Raw genomic sequence first — 17,489 nt, 5'->3', positions numbered from 1 at the left:
GATAAAGATTAACTTTTATCTCATCTAATTATAATACCACAGAGGGTAGGGGTGGGCTCTGAGCCTGACTTTTTAATATATTAGACACCCTTTACCAGTTGGGGATTATATAATGGAGGCTAGGTCTTCTAAGCCATTTTGTCTCAGAAGGAGGAGAGGAAAGAGCGCTCTGAATTTCACATCCAGGCATCAAGAATTCACTGGGTGGCAAAAAGAAAATAATGTGAGCTGACCCTAGACTGCTAAGGACCAAGGTAAAGTGCTGGACTGGTCAGTGACTGAGTCACTGGCTCCCCATGAGAATGGGATTCCCTATGTGGCCTGTCTTGACAACCTGGGCAGAGTGTCCCCGTTCTCAGCCCTTACCAGAGAGGGGATCTGCAGTAGCCGGGGTGTCCAGTTTCAGGAAGGCAGCTTCAATAGCTTGACTGAAGGAATTCTGGAAACTGGGCACAGGGACCCGGTCTGAGTTATCGCTCTCCCCATCACTGTCCACAGTGGCAGGAGGAACTAAGCTGTTCTCATCTTGAAAATAAATCAACCAATGTTTTAACTCTCAAAACCGCTCAAAAGCCAACTGAAAAGCCGCCAAACTCTCCCTTCATCAGAGGGCCATCCTCACCTTTCTTTGGAGTTTTGGGCCACACATCTGCTTTTGCTTTTCCAACCCGTAGCATCTACCAAAGGGCGAGAAAAAAGTGTGTTAGCTTCTTTTCCAGACTTGGCACTTACTGGTCAGGGGGCCCAGAACCAATTATCACCTTTGAAAGGCTCCTCAGGCAATTTTCTCTTTAACATATTGTCCTGTCCTCTTTGCCCTGACCAATGAAATGACAGACCCATCATGGTAAACCTATTTTGTTCCTTAGGAGTAAGATGGGAAAACGACCACAGCATAAAACTGTGGGTCTTTGGGACTGTGGGTCCAAATCCTACACGATCAGACTAGGCCATAGGGTGCTGTCCTGCTGGGCAAAGGCCAGCAGCGACTCCTTGGGAGAGACAGGCACTTGCCTCCTGTTAGGATTTACAGCCCTGGGAACCTGGAGGATGGTTGTGAGTCAGCGCTGACTCAATGGCACCGAATTAAGTCTAAGTCATCTTATCCCTAAGAGGCTTTTAAAAAGAGCTGGCCTGAATGTCTCAAAAATGTTCATGCTACAGAAAGAGGGGTTTTAAAAAAGGCAAGAGGAACTATTATGTGGACAAAAGTTTATGGACAAAAGTTTAAAGATATGTGACAACTAAATTCAATGAGTGATCTGATCAGATAATTATGAAGGACAGCAAGTGAAACGGAACACTATGAGGTATTACATCAGATGAATTTCTTGGGTGTGGTAATATTGTGGTTACAGAAGTCATTTTTAGGCATGTGCTTTTATGAATTTAGGGGTGAAATATCATTCACAAGGGCTCAAAAAAGGCCAGGGTTGGAAGGGATTGGGAAGAAATCAAATACAGTTGTGCCTGCACAACACTGACGTGCCTGGGCTCACTTGTCTGCAGATGTTTTTCCCTGTTGCTGTTGTGGTCAAGTCAAGTGGTGCTATCCATCTTTGTGCAGAAATCCTGAACTGCAGGAAGAGGTGAACTGTAAACAATGTGTTCAGCAGCATATGGCATTTTAAACGAGCGCTCCCAACACCTGTGCTCGCTGTAGTAGCAAGAAGTGGAGGGGGGAAGCCACACATAAGCAGTTCACACCTGTCTTGTTCAAGGGTTAACATTGATCATCCTCGGAATTTAAAACTACATGAGCAGCCAGCACTCCTCATCTCTTAAACTGTTCCAGGTTCAACTGTGTGACAAATTGTCAGTTAACTGGTGAATCCAGGTGAAATACAAGTATGTATATTATACTATCTTTCACCTCTGCTGAGTTTACTGTTTTGTAAGTTAGGCTAAAAATAAAATTTGCTTCTTCCTTCTCTGACTTATTTCTGCCTGGCACAACTTTAGATCCCACAGGTTTTATTGTATTTCATTTCCCAACTCCAGGACACTCCTCACTAAAGGAGTTCCTGCTTGTCTCACAGCAAAAACAGACATGTCTATGTGAGAAGCATTAACATCAACTGCTCTATACAGATGTCAAGTTTAGGATTCACAAAAAGGCTCCTGAATGCTGTCTGCCCAGCTTCAACTACCTGATTACCTCGTATCCTCCCCAGGACCCTCCCCAAGAGAATGAGCTTGACTAGTTACAGAATAACTAGGAAAATCTTTCCTTTCCCAGAGGGAACAGGAGTGGTTTATTACATATAAATAATGTATATAAATACTATCTGAAGCTGGGGCCCTAGGACAATTTAAAATTATTTTATCCCCTAGTCTCTACAGACAGTGCCCAGCTCACCTACGTCCAACTGATTTGTTACACAAGTAAAAATCGGATTCACCCTCAGCTACTCCTGGCCTCTTTCCGGCTAAGTCTAGGGCCATCTAGAGACCAAAACCATAAACTACCCTTTTAGAACTTGTGGCCTCCCATGGTCAGTGCAATATTAGTCTGCAAATCTCTCATCAGAAGGGATGTCCACAAACATCATTAGCTCTCAGCCAGCGCTCTGCTAACTTAAACATGACTGCAGAGAGCCTCCCTCGGACCCATCAGATGATTCAGTTCACTAGCTTTAACAGAATGAGAAGCAACCAACTCTGGATGAGGTTCCAGAAAGAACAGGCAATGGAGTTTATGTTAAATCCCCCTGGGCTGCTTCAGAAGCAAAAGATTTACCTGTGCAAAGGAAGGGAATGGAGAGTCTTCTTCCGGACTCCCAACGCAGAAGGAGGGACTGCCCTGACTGGCAGTGGGTGACAGAGGGGTCAGGAGAAAGTCTGAAAGGGAACCAGAGACCTGATTATGAGTCAAGTTCTAAATAACTAGTGTCCTCTTCACCAAAGAGATGAACACATCAAGTCAACTACCAACCTCCCAAAAAAGTAAACTTGATCCACCCTTCACTCGGACATTTTATAATGCCAATAACATGGCCTATGGACAATTACATAAAGCTGCAGGCTCCTTCAAACATTCATTCTGGACTCTACAGCTTTAGGGCTGTAAAACTAGGTGTCATGGTGGAATCTTATGCACAAAACTCTGAGAACTTGAGCTGGTTCTCAAGGTCAAGGTATTCTGTCACAGACTGACATTAGATGGTTGGAAAAGCTGCAGGGAGAAGACAGAACATTAAATCAGGTCCTCTTTATACTCCCTAGCAGACATTTAAGACTGAGGAGTAGAGAATTAGAATCAAACATATCTAGCAGCAGGGAGACGTTAACTTCCTCCTTAGGCACTGGAAGGCTAGGAGAGAGTCCTCTCTGTTCTTTCTGACCTAGAGTTGAGCACTTTCACACATCGGTTCATCCTTCATCCTGACAGCAGGTTCCTTCAGTCTAGAATGTTTATTCTTAGAATCATCTAACTTATCTTGCCTAAATGTATTAAAGTCCATGCCTAGAATTTTTTAAAAAAAGTTAGTATGTGAAAATGATCTTTACTGCCCAGAAAATGCATCTGATGATTGACCATATTTTCTTCTCAGTTAACTAGAAAAGCATTGTGATCTGCAGTCCCAGGTTCTAGTACCAATTCCTAAAACCTTGCCTTAGCCTTAGATTCCTAATCTGGATAGCAACAGACATGTAATAAGAGTAAAAGACATCTAAACCACCTAGAGTTTTAAATATTCTGGCCTTGGATGCTTTGTGAAAAAAGCCAGTCAAAAATCTTAAGTATCCAGTTCAAATGCACCAGATGCTCTGCTAGAGAAGGAGGGGCTATCTCCTTCTGCACCAGTCAGATCCGATGGTACAGACACAAAAATAGTAATTTTTTAAAAATTTTAAGTATCCAAAAATAACTCCTAGGTCAATAAAGACCAAGTATTCTACAATAGTCAATAATTCTTCAAGTGTTTAATTTCTTAATACATTAACACAATCCTGCTCTTTAAAACCAGTACACAGGAGACTCAAAACCCCTTTGAATCCTGACCTCCATGCACTTCCAAATGGAACCTGGTTACCAATTCGAAATATGCCTCTCCCAGTATCTTGTACACTTTAGAAGCATGGACCCATTTAATTTTTTTGGACCCATTTAAAAGTGCTTTGTTTTGTGTCTTATATTTTAAAATACCACAAATGATATTAGGGGGTTTTTTTGGTGGTGGTTTTGCACGTGTGTGTGTACCGTAAAATCAGATCTGACTGGTACAGAGATGTCCCTCCTCCTCTAGCAGTGCATCTGGTGGATTCAAACTGCACACCTCTGAGACTGCAGTGCAGCTTCTTGCCACTAGGTCACCAGAGCTCACCGTTTTGTGTCTTATTGTATAACTTCATCTTTTAAGTATTTAAATCGGGCATTATTACTTTATCAGATAGCGTTACAAGAGCTATTTCATTTTCTAATGGGTATGATGTATTTCATAATACATGTGTATACATACACACACATATTTTAATCTAACCATTTACCTACTAGCAGGTTTTGTAGGCTATTTCCATTTTTTGTTTATGATAAATGATAGTGTAACTGGAAATATACAAAGATGCTCAAGCATATGGAGAATTATGTCAAAGGTAGAAAAACTAGAAATAAAACTCCCGTGCCACAAGGAAAAAATCTACCTTACGATATAGGTTTAATCATCCTTAAATTTTGGAAGCCAGCAGAGCAATAAAGCAGCCAGTGGCAGAGATGAATCAACTGGCAAGATTGTGATGGACCTCAAAAATAGAACATCTACCCAAATGAAAAGTTATTCATTTAAAGACAGCAACAGGCCCAGGGTTGGAAATTCATACTAACACTTTGCTAGTCTGAGGCGTAACTTCATTTTTCAAATCGCAGCTCTTATCACTTACCTGCCTGGGCCCCAGGACTTCTGCTGAAAGAAGGGGAGACGGACCCATGACCCTCAGCGCTGGTAGGACCCAGAGCAGATTCAGAGGAACCAGTATAGGAATTAAAGGCAGGAAACTGCTGTAGATTCTCTAGGGGAATGTGGACCTCTGGATCTGCAAAAGAAACACAGGGCAGGGGTCCATTTACCAATCTCCTCAGGCCCTTTTCAGACAACTGAGGACAGTTAATATGTTCACGCCCATGGGCCTGAAGATGCAAATAGAAGCATAAATGTGATACTATAAGGTCTCTGTTTAAACAGAAAAACCTTGTTACGAGTATTCATAATTGAAACTGAGTAATAAAAATGAGGATTAACTGTACTGTTCCCTCTGCTTGGGTTTAAAAAGTTCCATAATAAAAAAGGTAAAAACAAAACAGAATCTTGTTCCTGACAAATCAGCTTTCTCAATCAGGACATTGCCAAACAGCTTCAGAGTACTAAGTCACAGGGGATGTATTTCCTCCAGTCTGAGAAGTACAATTTCATAATGGTTTTAAATAAGAATTACACTGCAACCAATGTCTTAAAACAAAATGTGTACACATTACTGAAAGGAAAATTAACTTGTCCCATACAGTTTAACCTAAACCACAAGTCTAAAAAAAGTGGAGGGGGGGGCATTATCTTTATCATATGGAGTTACAAGAATTAACTCATCTCCCTGGCCAAAGATTAAATATACAAGCAACATGCCTATTTTCTGATGGCTAACCAAGCCCTCATGTCTCATGTATTCCCTAGGTTCACTGAAGCGTTCATGTGAGCACCAGATGAAGATTTTATGCTAACTGATACAAAATAGCTCTTAAATCTAACTCCCTGCAAAAAATTCTTTGTCAAGGTTTCTATCATTAATTTACACTCCACATCAAGGTTGGATTTAATCTTAACTCTTAATTATATGCTATGCACCTGATCTGTACGAATTTATTTAATTCAAACAACAAATCCAGGAAAGAACTCTCATGATTAATATGTGGGAGCCAAGCTAAGTGGAAAGCTGAGATGTGAGTCCAAGCAGTTTGGCTCCTGGTCCTGGACAGTGATCCCGTGCTAGCGGAAGGTGGATGTCTGTGAACTTACACCTGCCCTGTTTCTTGTTCTCCTCCATTTCAATCCTGCGTTCCCGGCGGCGTTCCTCCCGAGCCTTCTTCTGGCGCTGACGCTTTCTCTTCTCGATGTCATCTGTGGGTTGGTCAAGTGGTGAGGAGACAGATCCAAGACAATCTGAGCATTAACTACTTCCAATCAATGCATAGCTGAGCCCACAACCAGTGAACTCGGCTGGATGGATGGCTGGAAGGCTGGAAATGTGTCAGGAAGTTCTCAAACTAAAGACATGGCATCTAAGTTTCCTCTTCTATTGGTTTCTAGCCACAAGCACCCCGAACTCTCAAAAGAAGGGCATTCCCACTTACCTGAGAACATCTCTAAAGTTTCCTTAGAGACCAGGGGAGGCTGTAGGGCCAGTTCACAAATGCTGAACTCACAGGTGAGCGGCAAGTGAGAGAGGTATCTATGACGCTGCCGAACATCCTAGTGTGAACAGGAACCAACACGACAATGAGGCCTTGACTCTGAGAGCAGTGGTTTCCATCCCAGATATCCAACAGTACGGGGCTCAAACGGTGCAACTCACTCCATTACCATTTTGAAAAGACAGAAATTGTTCAACAAACTACAAGAGGACATAACAAGTCATGGAAAGCAGATTTTTGGTTTGTGCTGCAAACTCATGAACTGAGCATGGTAACAAATGAGCAAACTGTTTCTGGTTTGGGGGGCTTGAGTAGAACAAGAAATATAAGCATAAGTATTACCAAAATACACAAGACTACGGTATTAATGATAAACAGAAAGAAAGATACAGTCAACATTTTTACCCAATTGGCTTAAAACAGTAAAAAGCCCGCCCATCAATTTTAAGTTTTTCTCTGCATGTTTTGATGGAGAATGTATACTACTCAAAGAACTTCTAATTTTGAAACTTATTAACAAATTTGTGATCTGTACAGGGACAATTCCCAAGGCTAAAATTTATGTATGTCAATTCCAGGCAACACCCTAGTACTTGCTGGGTCAAGCCTGTATCACTTAGCTTAAAGTTTCCTAATGATAGAGACCGGCAGTTCACCCGCCCATCCCATTTCTCCCAAGCAAGGAAACAGAAACGCACTGAATCTTGAATGAAACGATGAGCCATTTATATTCCCAAATTACAACATATGAACATGAGAAGTAGGTAGTAACTGACTCAACATACCCCAGGGGAGTCCCCCGGCATGGTACAGAAACATCATTTATCTCTTTAAAAAAGTCATAACATAGTGGAGTGTACTTGGAGGGGAGGGGGTGCGCGTGTGGGCAGACTGTATATAAAAGAATTTTACATGTCAGAGAGAGGAGTAAACTGGGGGGAGGGGAGGGCAGGGAGGAAAGTACAACAATGAATGAATGAATGGAAATCCAAAATCTCTGTGAATGTTCATTAAAATTAATAAAAAAAAGTTGTTTTTTTTTTAAAAAAGTCATAAACATCATCTAGTTTTAGAAAAAAAATACACTTAAAAATAAAATGGACGTTAAAAATAAAGCCTGCAGATCTGTGTAGTAAGGCTGGCTTGGCCTCCCAGGTTTAGTCGAGTGCTGTGTCCACCCTTGCTCCTGAAGGCAGGCATTACCTCAGACACGGAGTAGCCAGCGATTTCCACCACGGTTGCCGAGATCTTCTCAGGGCTCTGCTCCAGGCTGCCGTACTCCCTCACAAGACAGCGCACATTCACAGGGTGCAGAAACATATGCTGCCCATCCTCCGCTGAAGAAAAATGGTTCTGTGACACACTAGTCTCAGCTACCATTTAGGACCGGCCCCTCCTCAAGACCAGGCCTGCCTTTCCCACTTTATTCTAAGACGCACAACTTTTTCAGTCCCCAGCTTCTACAGGAGCTATCACTTGTTGAGTCACATCATCTCTCTAAGGCATCTCCATGGTAACCCAGCCCACCTACCTGGGAACCCTCACCTTGATAAAAGTAGTAACAAGGAGCACTGCTTAGATGTGCAATGCCTGGCTTGGCGACGGCTTCCTGCTGGCTGGACTCAGTACAAATGGTCCCTTCTCCAAGATTGTCAGCTGCTAACTCTGCATCATCAGAGGCCTCGGGAAGCCTCTCAGGCTCCAGTTCAGATGCTGCTTCCTCTTCCTCTACCTCCACCAGAGGGAGGGCAAGAGGACGAGACGAGTCCAGAGGACAAATCTCCATGGTTTCTTCATCAAGAGCAGACAGGTACTCTAGCACGCCCTGTCGGAACAAACTGTAGGTCAACAGAAATTCCATGTCCTGCATTCAGGAAGCAATGTGACAAAGGCAGGCACAGGAACCAAGCTTTAAGGATGTTTATCTTAACTGTCTCAGTCACTGACTTTACATTCCCTGGGAGAAGAACTAGACAAAAAAATACTAAACAAAATTCAAGTTTCTCAACAGGGCCAACCACTAAAGGTCATCTGAGAAAAGGCAATGTTTAGACTTTATCAGGGGCACACTAACCTTCCTTGGTTGGAAAGAGGGCTCTTTCACCAAGGGAGTCATCAGCACCACTTGTTCCAGGGCAGCCACGACACCACTGACTTCTCCTCTGCCTTCAGCCAGCCCAGACAGAGCCTCCTCCCGAGCCTAAGGTCACCAGAGAGAAGATCAAAAAACTAGGTTTCCAGAAAGAGGGGCAGAGGCTTAAAAAGGCCACTCTCAACAAGAGTAAAAATTCAAAGGTAACAAGACTCAAAAGCAACAGTTTTAGTCCTGAAAATCTTCACTCTTTGAGGGCAACAGTCAGCATAATGCCAGTTTGACTCCTGATAAAAGCTTCTGGTGTCCAGAAAGGATTATATTCTGTCAGCATCTTTGACAATGACAATACTACAAAAAAGCTTCCTGATGTCCAAGAACATTTAATTTATATTTTATAAACTATGCTCAGAAAGCATCTCAGAGTAGGAAGCAAGGGTCTGGCCAACTCCCACCACAAAATGGGCAAATCTATTCCTGTATAACTTTTATCCTAACAAATACCTCTGCCGAGTAGCAGGAAGGTTAAAATGAAATACGCAGGGCCCTGCCCAAGGAGGATTTAGGTATCAGAGAGAGAGGAATGCAGACATCAGCTTCACCCCATAAACCACCGGCTGATTCATTTCCTAATCCATAAATGGGATATACATACATCATAATGGAATATAAAACTTAAATCAATTTAAGTACAGTGCTTAACAGAGGGCCTGCCACATTTTAATCACACATTAAAGACTTTTGTTGCTTTAATCAAGATTAGTGGTTCTAATCGAGATTAAACCAACAAAATCAGAAAGCAGCATCAGAATGTTCTGGAACCTGTTACAAGGTAAATTACTGCGTATCCTTAGCTCACACCTACAGAATTCCTCTCTCAGGTCAGAGTGTGTAAATTGTGACTCAAATACTGTTAAAATCTAAGAATCCCTAGTGTCGAAAATCCAGGACCTAAGGAATTCCACATTCAGAGAATTCTATATTCAGCTTATTTTCTTACTGTTCCAAGATCCTCAGCAGTTACTGTTAGAACCAGAAAGTGCTGGGCTCGCTATAATAGTCTAGTATTTTCTCCATAATCTTTCTCAAATAAAAAAAAATCTCTAAAGAAATCCAAGTGGTTTCCTAGAAAACAAAAAACCCATCTTACTTAATACAGTTAAGCTAAGAAACTCTAGTGCTGCATTCAGTTATGAAAGTACTAATTCTGACTTGTTACTTTCCTTACTGATCGCCAGTCAATCCTCCTCTCCCACCAAACTAAGTCTAGAGTACACTAGCCACTCTCTCCTATATTCCCTGCCATTATCTTAAATGTGAGGTGAAGTAACTTACGCCCACCCATGTGCTCGCACCATGGCGCACTGGGGAGGCTGAGCAGCTCTGAGTTCCTGGGCATCACCTCACCTTGAGCTCTTGAATCGCAGCCTCGATGAAGCATGACTCAGGAGAGTGCTGTTCCTCTGCCAGTTGCTGCTCTAGAGCCACTTTCTCCTCCAGAACCACCCGGTGCAGCACCTGCTCCTTAGAGGCCAGAAGCAGCTTGGAGTACTGGCTGTGCTGCTCATCTAGGAAGAAAGCCAGCAACACTCAAACCCTGCCACACTCAAAGCTCAAGAGCATGCGGCTAACCAAAAACCTGCATGTCAGCTTTTTCTCTAAGGATGAAAACAAAGCAAGTCAGATTTCCTAAAACATAATTTAACACTGACCTTAACTAAAATTTTTAGCAAACAGTCAGTCCACCCCAAGAAGATCAGAAATACAGTAAAAAAACTTAGCCAAATAATGTTCATTAATTATAGTATTGCCTATGGTCTCAAAATCTGAAACCAGCCAGTTAACCCAACAATAAAAGAATGGTAATGCTTAATTACATGATGATATGCTCATTAGACAGAATTTTAGAGCAGCCACTGAAAAGGGTGCATTTAGCAACAGGGAATCTCTAAGACTGGGCACAGTGCCAGACACTAACAAAACCTCATCAAATGAAAACCGGAGGCATGTATTCAACTGAGCCCATCTAGAAACCAAAAGTCATACCATGCTCTGCAAACTCCATCCTAACAAAGCAGAAGCCAAAGGTCAATCTAAAAATGTAAGAACTGACTTGTCCAAAGGTTAAATTTCTATCACTAGGAAGAGATCTTCAAAAACCCTGGAGGGCTTACCTAGGATGAGTTAGCCGGAAAGTTAATGGTGCTTACCTCCTAGGTGAATGGGATGATCTACATTCATCCACTTGGACTTGGGCAAGGCCACCAACACACCTTTCTCTCTCTTCATCAGCTGCATCGTGATCGTATCACCAACAACATACTGACGTGACTCTGTGGCAACGACACTGGAGCGTGGACATTTAAGACAAAGACCGGCTAAGAATTAGACTGATACCTGACAATCTAGTCAATGCCTCTCTCTCACCTCTTCAGATCCTTCTTATGCACAGAACTATAACAGATGGGACATTTACTCCAGGTCTTCTCACTCAGCGAAAGGTAGTGCAGGATGCATGCCCAGCAGAAGATGTGCCCACAGCGGGTGATCTTGGCTGCAGTAGGTGGATATAGGCATATCGGGCAAGATGGCACTTCGTGGCTACAGATGCGCTGGAGCAAAACATGGCCACAAGTTGCACTGTATTTAGAACTGACTGCATCATCAAAGCCAAAAACCTCTTTCCCCCTATTCCTCCCTTTCCCTGTATATTTCTACTCAACAACATATTTTGATAATATTGCTCAATAATGCCACTACACATAAAAAGATACTCTAAGGAAATCACAGCATTGTTTTAATACAGTACAACAATTTCCTAGTAAGTATTTTGAGGGATCTTTACCAAGGGAAAGGAGCCTAGTGTCCCAGAGGTTAAACCAGTAGGGCAGTGGTTTGAACCTACTAATGGATCCACAGGAGAAAAGTTTGCTCTGATTAAGATTTACAGCCTTGGAAATCACAGGCTTCTTAGAAATATAGTTACTTTCTGTCCTGTGGGATCACTAACTGCAAATCAACTCAAAGGTTGATTCTTTTTGTCTTATAGCAAGTGGAAGGGGGAGTATCTTTAAAATGACCCTATTTACACACCAAGATTTAATATGCACATATACATAAATGTGTAAAAAAAAGTCTCGAAGTTAACTTACCAGTACTTCCGTGAAACAGGAAAGACTTTCATGTACCAATTAAACCATTGCCTGACATTTCATGTTTAAAACAGTAAAAAATGGAACTGAAGTGTACATTAATGATGTATTTCTGGCAGTTGGGAATGCTGAGATGTGAAGCAAGAGCAATGTAGCTGTGATGTTAGAGTCTAGACTTGAGTGAATTTGGCTGGGCCATGATTCTCAGGGGCCTGGCAGCTAGTTATATGATGCTGAAATAGGACATCATTCATCCTCTATTTTGTGGTTGTCCTCCCTTTCTGCATGTCAATGTGGCTTTTGCAATCCACCCATAGTTGGTAAACAAAGAGTAGGTACATGCAATTCTGTATTTTATATATAACCAATGCATAGGAAACTTAAATTTTAAGGGAACAAAAGTTCAGCAAGCACACACACACAAATGTTGGTCTTTAAACATTAATCCTAGATTATTCTGTATTAGCAGAGTCATAAAGATCCAAGCTTTGGGGCTAAAGAAGAACAAAGCCTGTTTCCCAATCACCTGTCATACTACAGGAGTTCAACATCAGATACACTGTTAGCAAATAGATACTTAGTCATTAACTTCAATTAAAAGAAGTAGCTTTGAGACAAGTTTAGCAATGGTGCTTATTCACCTTCTACAAGGTTGGCCCATTTATTATTATTTCAAATGGCTGCCAATGAAGGAGTGCCCCACAGAATACCTCATCCTGGCTGAGGAGGGTAACCAGTAAGCCCTCACAGACTCCACTGGTTACCATTTCCCAGCAGAGAGGAACAGTGGACATTCTGCACAGACACCTTCCGATCGGAGCTTTCCAAAACCCTGTACTTCGGGCCAATGCCTATTAGTCACAAAATGAACCCCAGGGGAAACCATGGACTGAACTCTGGGACAGTGTCTACCACAAGGTTACAGAGGAAGAAAGGGCATCGTGGTGAGCAGTCAACACCTGCTGTAATGGACTAAATGAACTAAAGCCCACTGCTTTAGTTCTTTCCTACTAAGAACGCATAAGCCTACTTGGGCTACTCACCACTTGTTCCACAAAGTCCCAGTTGACTAAGGTATCAGGATCAGCAAAGTGAGCTGTGTAGTCTTGGTTTTCAGACACCACAAATTGGCAGCTGGAAATAGAGGAGATAATAGGAAAAGGAGGCTGTGAGACTGCACCAAGTCCTCAACAGAAGAGTCCTCATTGTGTCACTGAGCAACCACACGCAGGTCATAGGCAGCCATGGCTAGAGAAGCACTGTACTAGGTCTTCAGCCTCAGAGCCGAATTCCGGCTCTGGAGAGAATCCAAAGGTTTAGTGGGAAGGGGTCTAACTCCACGAATGTGGTTTCTTCTGCTTCTAATCCCAGCCAAGTTCCTTGCAGGCCTCCCTGAAACTAAAATTAACCCAGACCATGACTCCAGTAAGGAGTGGGAAGCAGATTTCCACACTGATTTCTAGCAATCCAGCTGGTTTTCAAGGCAGAAGACCTCTTCTTGTTCAATCACTTAAGAGTCCGTTTATAAAATGACTACTTCAATCTAGATACAAGATCAAATCATACATTATCAATAATTCTACAAAATGAAACAAAAGAGATGTATCATTTGCTCACATGTATGCCAATGCACTTCAATTTACTGTCACTGAATCTTCCCTCAAATCGTTTCCTCATCGTCATAGATGAGAAGCTGAATCTCGAAGTGGTCAGTTAGGTCAAAGGCGAAAACAAGATGCAAATCTGGGTCTAATTCAAGCAATGTTTTCCATCTCATTATGGGGGCAAAGGCATTTACTTAGCACCATAGTCTTTTAAACACCAAAAACGTACATGCACAAAGATTTCACCACTTGTCCCCCACCCTCCCGAAGAAAGGAGATCAACTCCCACAGCAATTTAACAGAGTCTCTTCACAGATGACAGCTGCCCAGAGAAGCCCCAGCAAAGTCTCACTTTGCTCCTAAGAGAAGCTATACTCACTTGGCCTGTAAAAAGAGTTCCTTGTTAAAAGGCTTATGTCCCCACTTGTTCCTTTTTCCCCAGCTGCCATGTCCATTGCCTTCAAAGTGGCCTGCCTGGCCTCGGGGCTCAAAAGTAAAATTCAACAAGTGGTTCAGGTTGATCTTCTTGGGACCAGATAATTGGGCAGGGCTAAACTCTGCCCGCTGAGCCTCTGCTACCTAGAAAAGATGAGACTGAGTCAGTACTTAGAATGGAATGACACTTCAATTTACAACAGACACTGACATAACTCCTCCTTAGACAGCTTAAAATAGAAGCTATACAGGCCTAAATTACACAGTTCTCCTGGAAGGGGTAGGTAATGTGAAAGCCTATCCAAGGCTTGGATGAGAGCAGAGAGGAGGGAAAAGAGCCTTCAGCACAATTACTTATGTTTAGTCTGCCCTGCTCAACAGCAATTTAACTATTAAGAAACAAACCCTGGTTGCATGAACTCTTCCAGCTATCCTGAAGCAGAAAAATTACTTGTTATTGTCAGCTGCTGTCACTTCTGACTCATAGTGACGGACAACTGAATGAAATGTTCTAGGTCCTGCACTTCCTCACGATCAATGGTATGCTCAAGTTCGCTGTTATCACCACAGTGGATTTTGAGAGTACCTTCCAACCTAGGGGGAGTTTATCTTCCAATACCCTACCAGATAATATTCCATTGGGATTCATACAGTCTTCACTGATTAATTTTCAGTAACAGATTTTCTTACTCTGTCCTATTCCAGAATTTCTACTGAAATCCATATACCATGGGTGACTCTGCTGGTATAGTTCAGAAACTGATAGAAGTATGCAGCATCATAACAACATGTGAACTACCACAATATGACAAACTAAAAGACAGATGGAGGAAAGATTTGTCTATTAATTTTTCAACAAACCAAAAGATTCACCTATTAGATGACTTTTTCACTTTAGTTAGCTGCTTGTTCAATGATTTGCTTCTGGCAGTCTGTGGCAACTGCTAATTGCAACAGGCTGGCTTAAGGATCCTACCAGAGATGTCCTTGAAGACATACATGCACTGTTATTGTTAATGAAAACTGATAGAATTAGAACACGTATGCAGACAAGTTCCGTCCAGAAATAAACCAGTGGATTCAGAAACACTCTGGCAAGTGACAAGAAATATAAGAAACACCATTGGACACAAAAATGGAAGACAAATCATTTCAGGACCTGAGTATTTCAATCCTCTTAACATTTCAAGTTGAAGTGGTATGAAACATGTTCATTTTTTTACCTTTCCCCCCCATTTAATATTATAGGCAACTGACCACGTTAATGTTAGTCTACAGTCACGTTCAGCAGCTATATACCAATATTATTACCTGGGTATGCTATCTTATGACAGGGGGCCATTTTTATCTTCTAATAAAATAATACTGTAGTAAGCACTCTTTTAAATATATCCTGGTGCACATATTTGGGCATCTACAATCATTGCTTTTGAAGGTACAGGAAGAATTATTGGGGCAAAGGAAATGCACTTTTACAAATTTTGTTGCTTAGTCAAATTTGGAGATTTTCAGTTAAGTCAGAGCACCTGCATGTACATGATAAATAATCTAATGATCAAAATGGAACATGGTGGAAAAATATCTCCTAACTATAGAGTCAGCTGTATACTTTGAGATAGTTTATGCATAAAAAAAAAATCACAGTTGTTGCTATTACGTGCCACTGAGTTGCCTGCAACTCACAGTGACCCTATGTACAACGGCCCTAAATCCTGCTCTATTCTGTGCCAGTCTGTGTCTGACACACCTCCCCCCATTACTCCAGTCACAGTGTGTATCCCTTAAAGATAAATGCAAACCATGGCAAACTAAACTGTTACACATCCTACATTTGATCTTAATAGACTGTCAAGATAATTGTACTAGATCATATATTGTTTATAGAATATCAAGAAGCTGGAGATCTCCAGGTTCTATCCTAGGTTCCCCTTGACTCCCCTCTACATAAGTGTCTGTAAACCCCCCACCAGACAACCCTTCACCCCTAAAACTTAGAAAATAACTTGTGCTCGGTCAGCAAAATCCTCCCCAGTTCCAATCTTGTCTTTATCTGGGGAGCTCTGGTAGCAGAGTCCAGAGAGCTGAGCTGTTAGCCCAAAGCAGTGCTTGCCTGGCAGCTTAAATTCGCTAAAGGATCCACAGCAAAAAAATGGGCAATCTTCTCCACTGCAATTTACAGCCTCTCAAAAACCTGCACATGGATCAGCTCTGCCCCGCAGTTCTAACTGGATGATTGTGAGTCTGAGTGAATCTTCACTAACTTAGCAAGTCCAGTGCAACCCTTTAACCATACTTCCTATCCATCCATGACCTTGGCCTCTCACTCCTTAACTCTGCCTTCTAATACAGCAATCATTGGCCTGATGCAGCTAACACACACCTGAAATGTGGTCAGCATCACATACGAGAGAGTGTGTTTTAAATATAGAATTAAACACATTACAGTTAATGCCACTCATTTCTTTTTTAAAGTGGCTACTAGATCATTTTCAATTACACACAGGGATTACATGTCTTCACTCTAGAATGCACCGCTCTTAAACAGTTTAATTCTGAGCATCTCACTTTTCAACTTCTTCCAGTTTGTTCCCTTTATTCCCAAGTCCAGCAATCCTCCACTCCCACCAGGATCTTCAAAACTCATTTTCAGTCCCCTGGACTCTCATCTTTCCTTATCTGGCTTAGATCCCATGGCCTATTGTTCCTCTTTTCTTCTCCATTGTACTCAACAAAATCCTCCCGATTATGCCAACTCTATTCCACACCAGTAACAGAGCCCAGGAACATAAAGAGTACACCCTATCAACCACTCTCACCAAAGTGGATGCTTCAGCTACCTAGCATTCATTCTGCAATTTCCCCATTTATTGCCCTTTTTCAAGATAGTATCATTCCTTTTTATTCTTTAGCATTCCAAACCTCCTCATTCACCCCATATAATAAGATGGCTGGCTCGATGATTTAGGGGAATGAGTCTTGCATTGGGTGCAGTCCCTTGTTCAAGCCCTGTTTTAACGGAGCTCTGGTGGCCTAGGAAGCCATACTGCTAATCAAAAGATGGTGCCTCTCTAACAGTTCGAATCCACCAGCAGCTGAGGGAGAAAGATGGGCAATCTTGCTAGCAATTTACAGCTTCTGAACACCTACTGGAGAGTCAACTAGGAGTTGAGTCCAACTTGACAGCAATGTTTTTTAAATCCATTTATTCCCCTTTCTCAGCTAATTTCAATTTTTTTCATTCCTTAGCCTTTCAAACTTCCTCAGTTCATTTTATTTATGTCATTGAGAAAATGCAAACAATCATAAGATAACTCCTGTGTCTCCCTCCTAATACTCTGCAGTTCTTGATCATCTCCAAACCAAGCCTCCACTTCTGCACTGGATTCCAATTCCTCTTGCATGCAATGACAACACTCAGTCTTACATCAACTTTTCCCTCTGATTTGATCAATACTATTAGCAAGGACATGCTGTAATTCTTCTACTCATTAGACCTCTCCTTGCATTCCACTCAAGTGATGGCCTCAATTCTGATCCTATTCAGCACAAAGCCACTAAAATGTATGGTGTGTAGTTGCTGTTTCTTCCCACACTGCCACCTGTTTTTCAATCTATGACAATCAGGTTTTCTGTTCATTCCACCAAAATAGCTCAAGGCCCAAGATCCATCTTCACATTTTAAAGTCTCATGGTTATGCAACCACTGTGGAAAGCGAAGTGGCACTTCCTTAAAAAGTTGCAAACAGAGATACCATTTGACCCAGCAATTCCACTATTGGGAATATACCCTAAAGAGACCATAA

The 17,489-nt window shown here is 42.0% G+C and overlaps 1 protein-coding gene across 2 annotated transcripts in view; it reads right to left on the bottom strand.

The window, feature by feature from the left end:
* The window catches only part of RNF10 (ring finger protein 10), a 34,581-nt gene that overhangs the window by 729 nt on the left and 16,363 nt on the right, over window positions 1-17,489 (bottom strand). For both annotated transcript variants that reach the window (XM_006890430.1, XM_006890431.1), the window contains 14 exons: window positions 13,631-13,830; window positions 12,691-12,781; window positions 10,923-11,107; window positions 10,706-10,842; window positions 9,903-10,063; window positions 8,478-8,603; window positions 7,949-8,228; window positions 7,607-7,740; window positions 6,344-6,461; window positions 6,009-6,110; window positions 4,882-5,034; window positions 2,741-2,841; window positions 623-677; window positions 367-525 (listed from right to left, as the gene is read on the bottom strand). In XM_006890430.1, the coding sequence (XP_006890492.1) occupies window positions 367-525; window positions 623-677; window positions 2,741-2,841; window positions 4,882-5,034; window positions 6,009-6,110; window positions 6,344-6,461; window positions 7,607-7,740; window positions 7,949-8,228; window positions 8,478-8,603; window positions 9,903-10,063; window positions 10,706-10,842; window positions 10,923-11,107; window positions 12,691-12,781; window positions 13,631-13,830 (2,002 nt within the window). The remainder of the gene's footprint in view (window positions 1-366; window positions 526-622; window positions 678-2,740; window positions 2,842-4,881; window positions 5,035-6,008; window positions 6,111-6,343; window positions 6,462-7,606; window positions 7,741-7,948; window positions 8,229-8,477; window positions 8,604-9,902; window positions 10,064-10,705; window positions 10,843-10,922; window positions 11,108-12,690; window positions 12,782-13,630; window positions 13,831-17,489) is intronic.

The sequence above is a fragment of the Elephantulus edwardii genome, unplaced genomic scaffold, assembly GCF_000299155.1.
Source record: "Elephantulus edwardii isolate Elephantulus edwardi_28Jun2011 unplaced genomic scaffold, EleEdw1.0 scaffold00089, whole genome shotgun sequence".
Taxonomy (NCBI): domain Eukaryota; kingdom Metazoa; phylum Chordata; class Mammalia; order Macroscelidea; family Macroscelididae; genus Elephantulus; species Elephantulus edwardii.
Note: the sequence above shows the minus strand (reverse complement) of the source record. Positions and strands in the feature narration are given on the sequence as shown.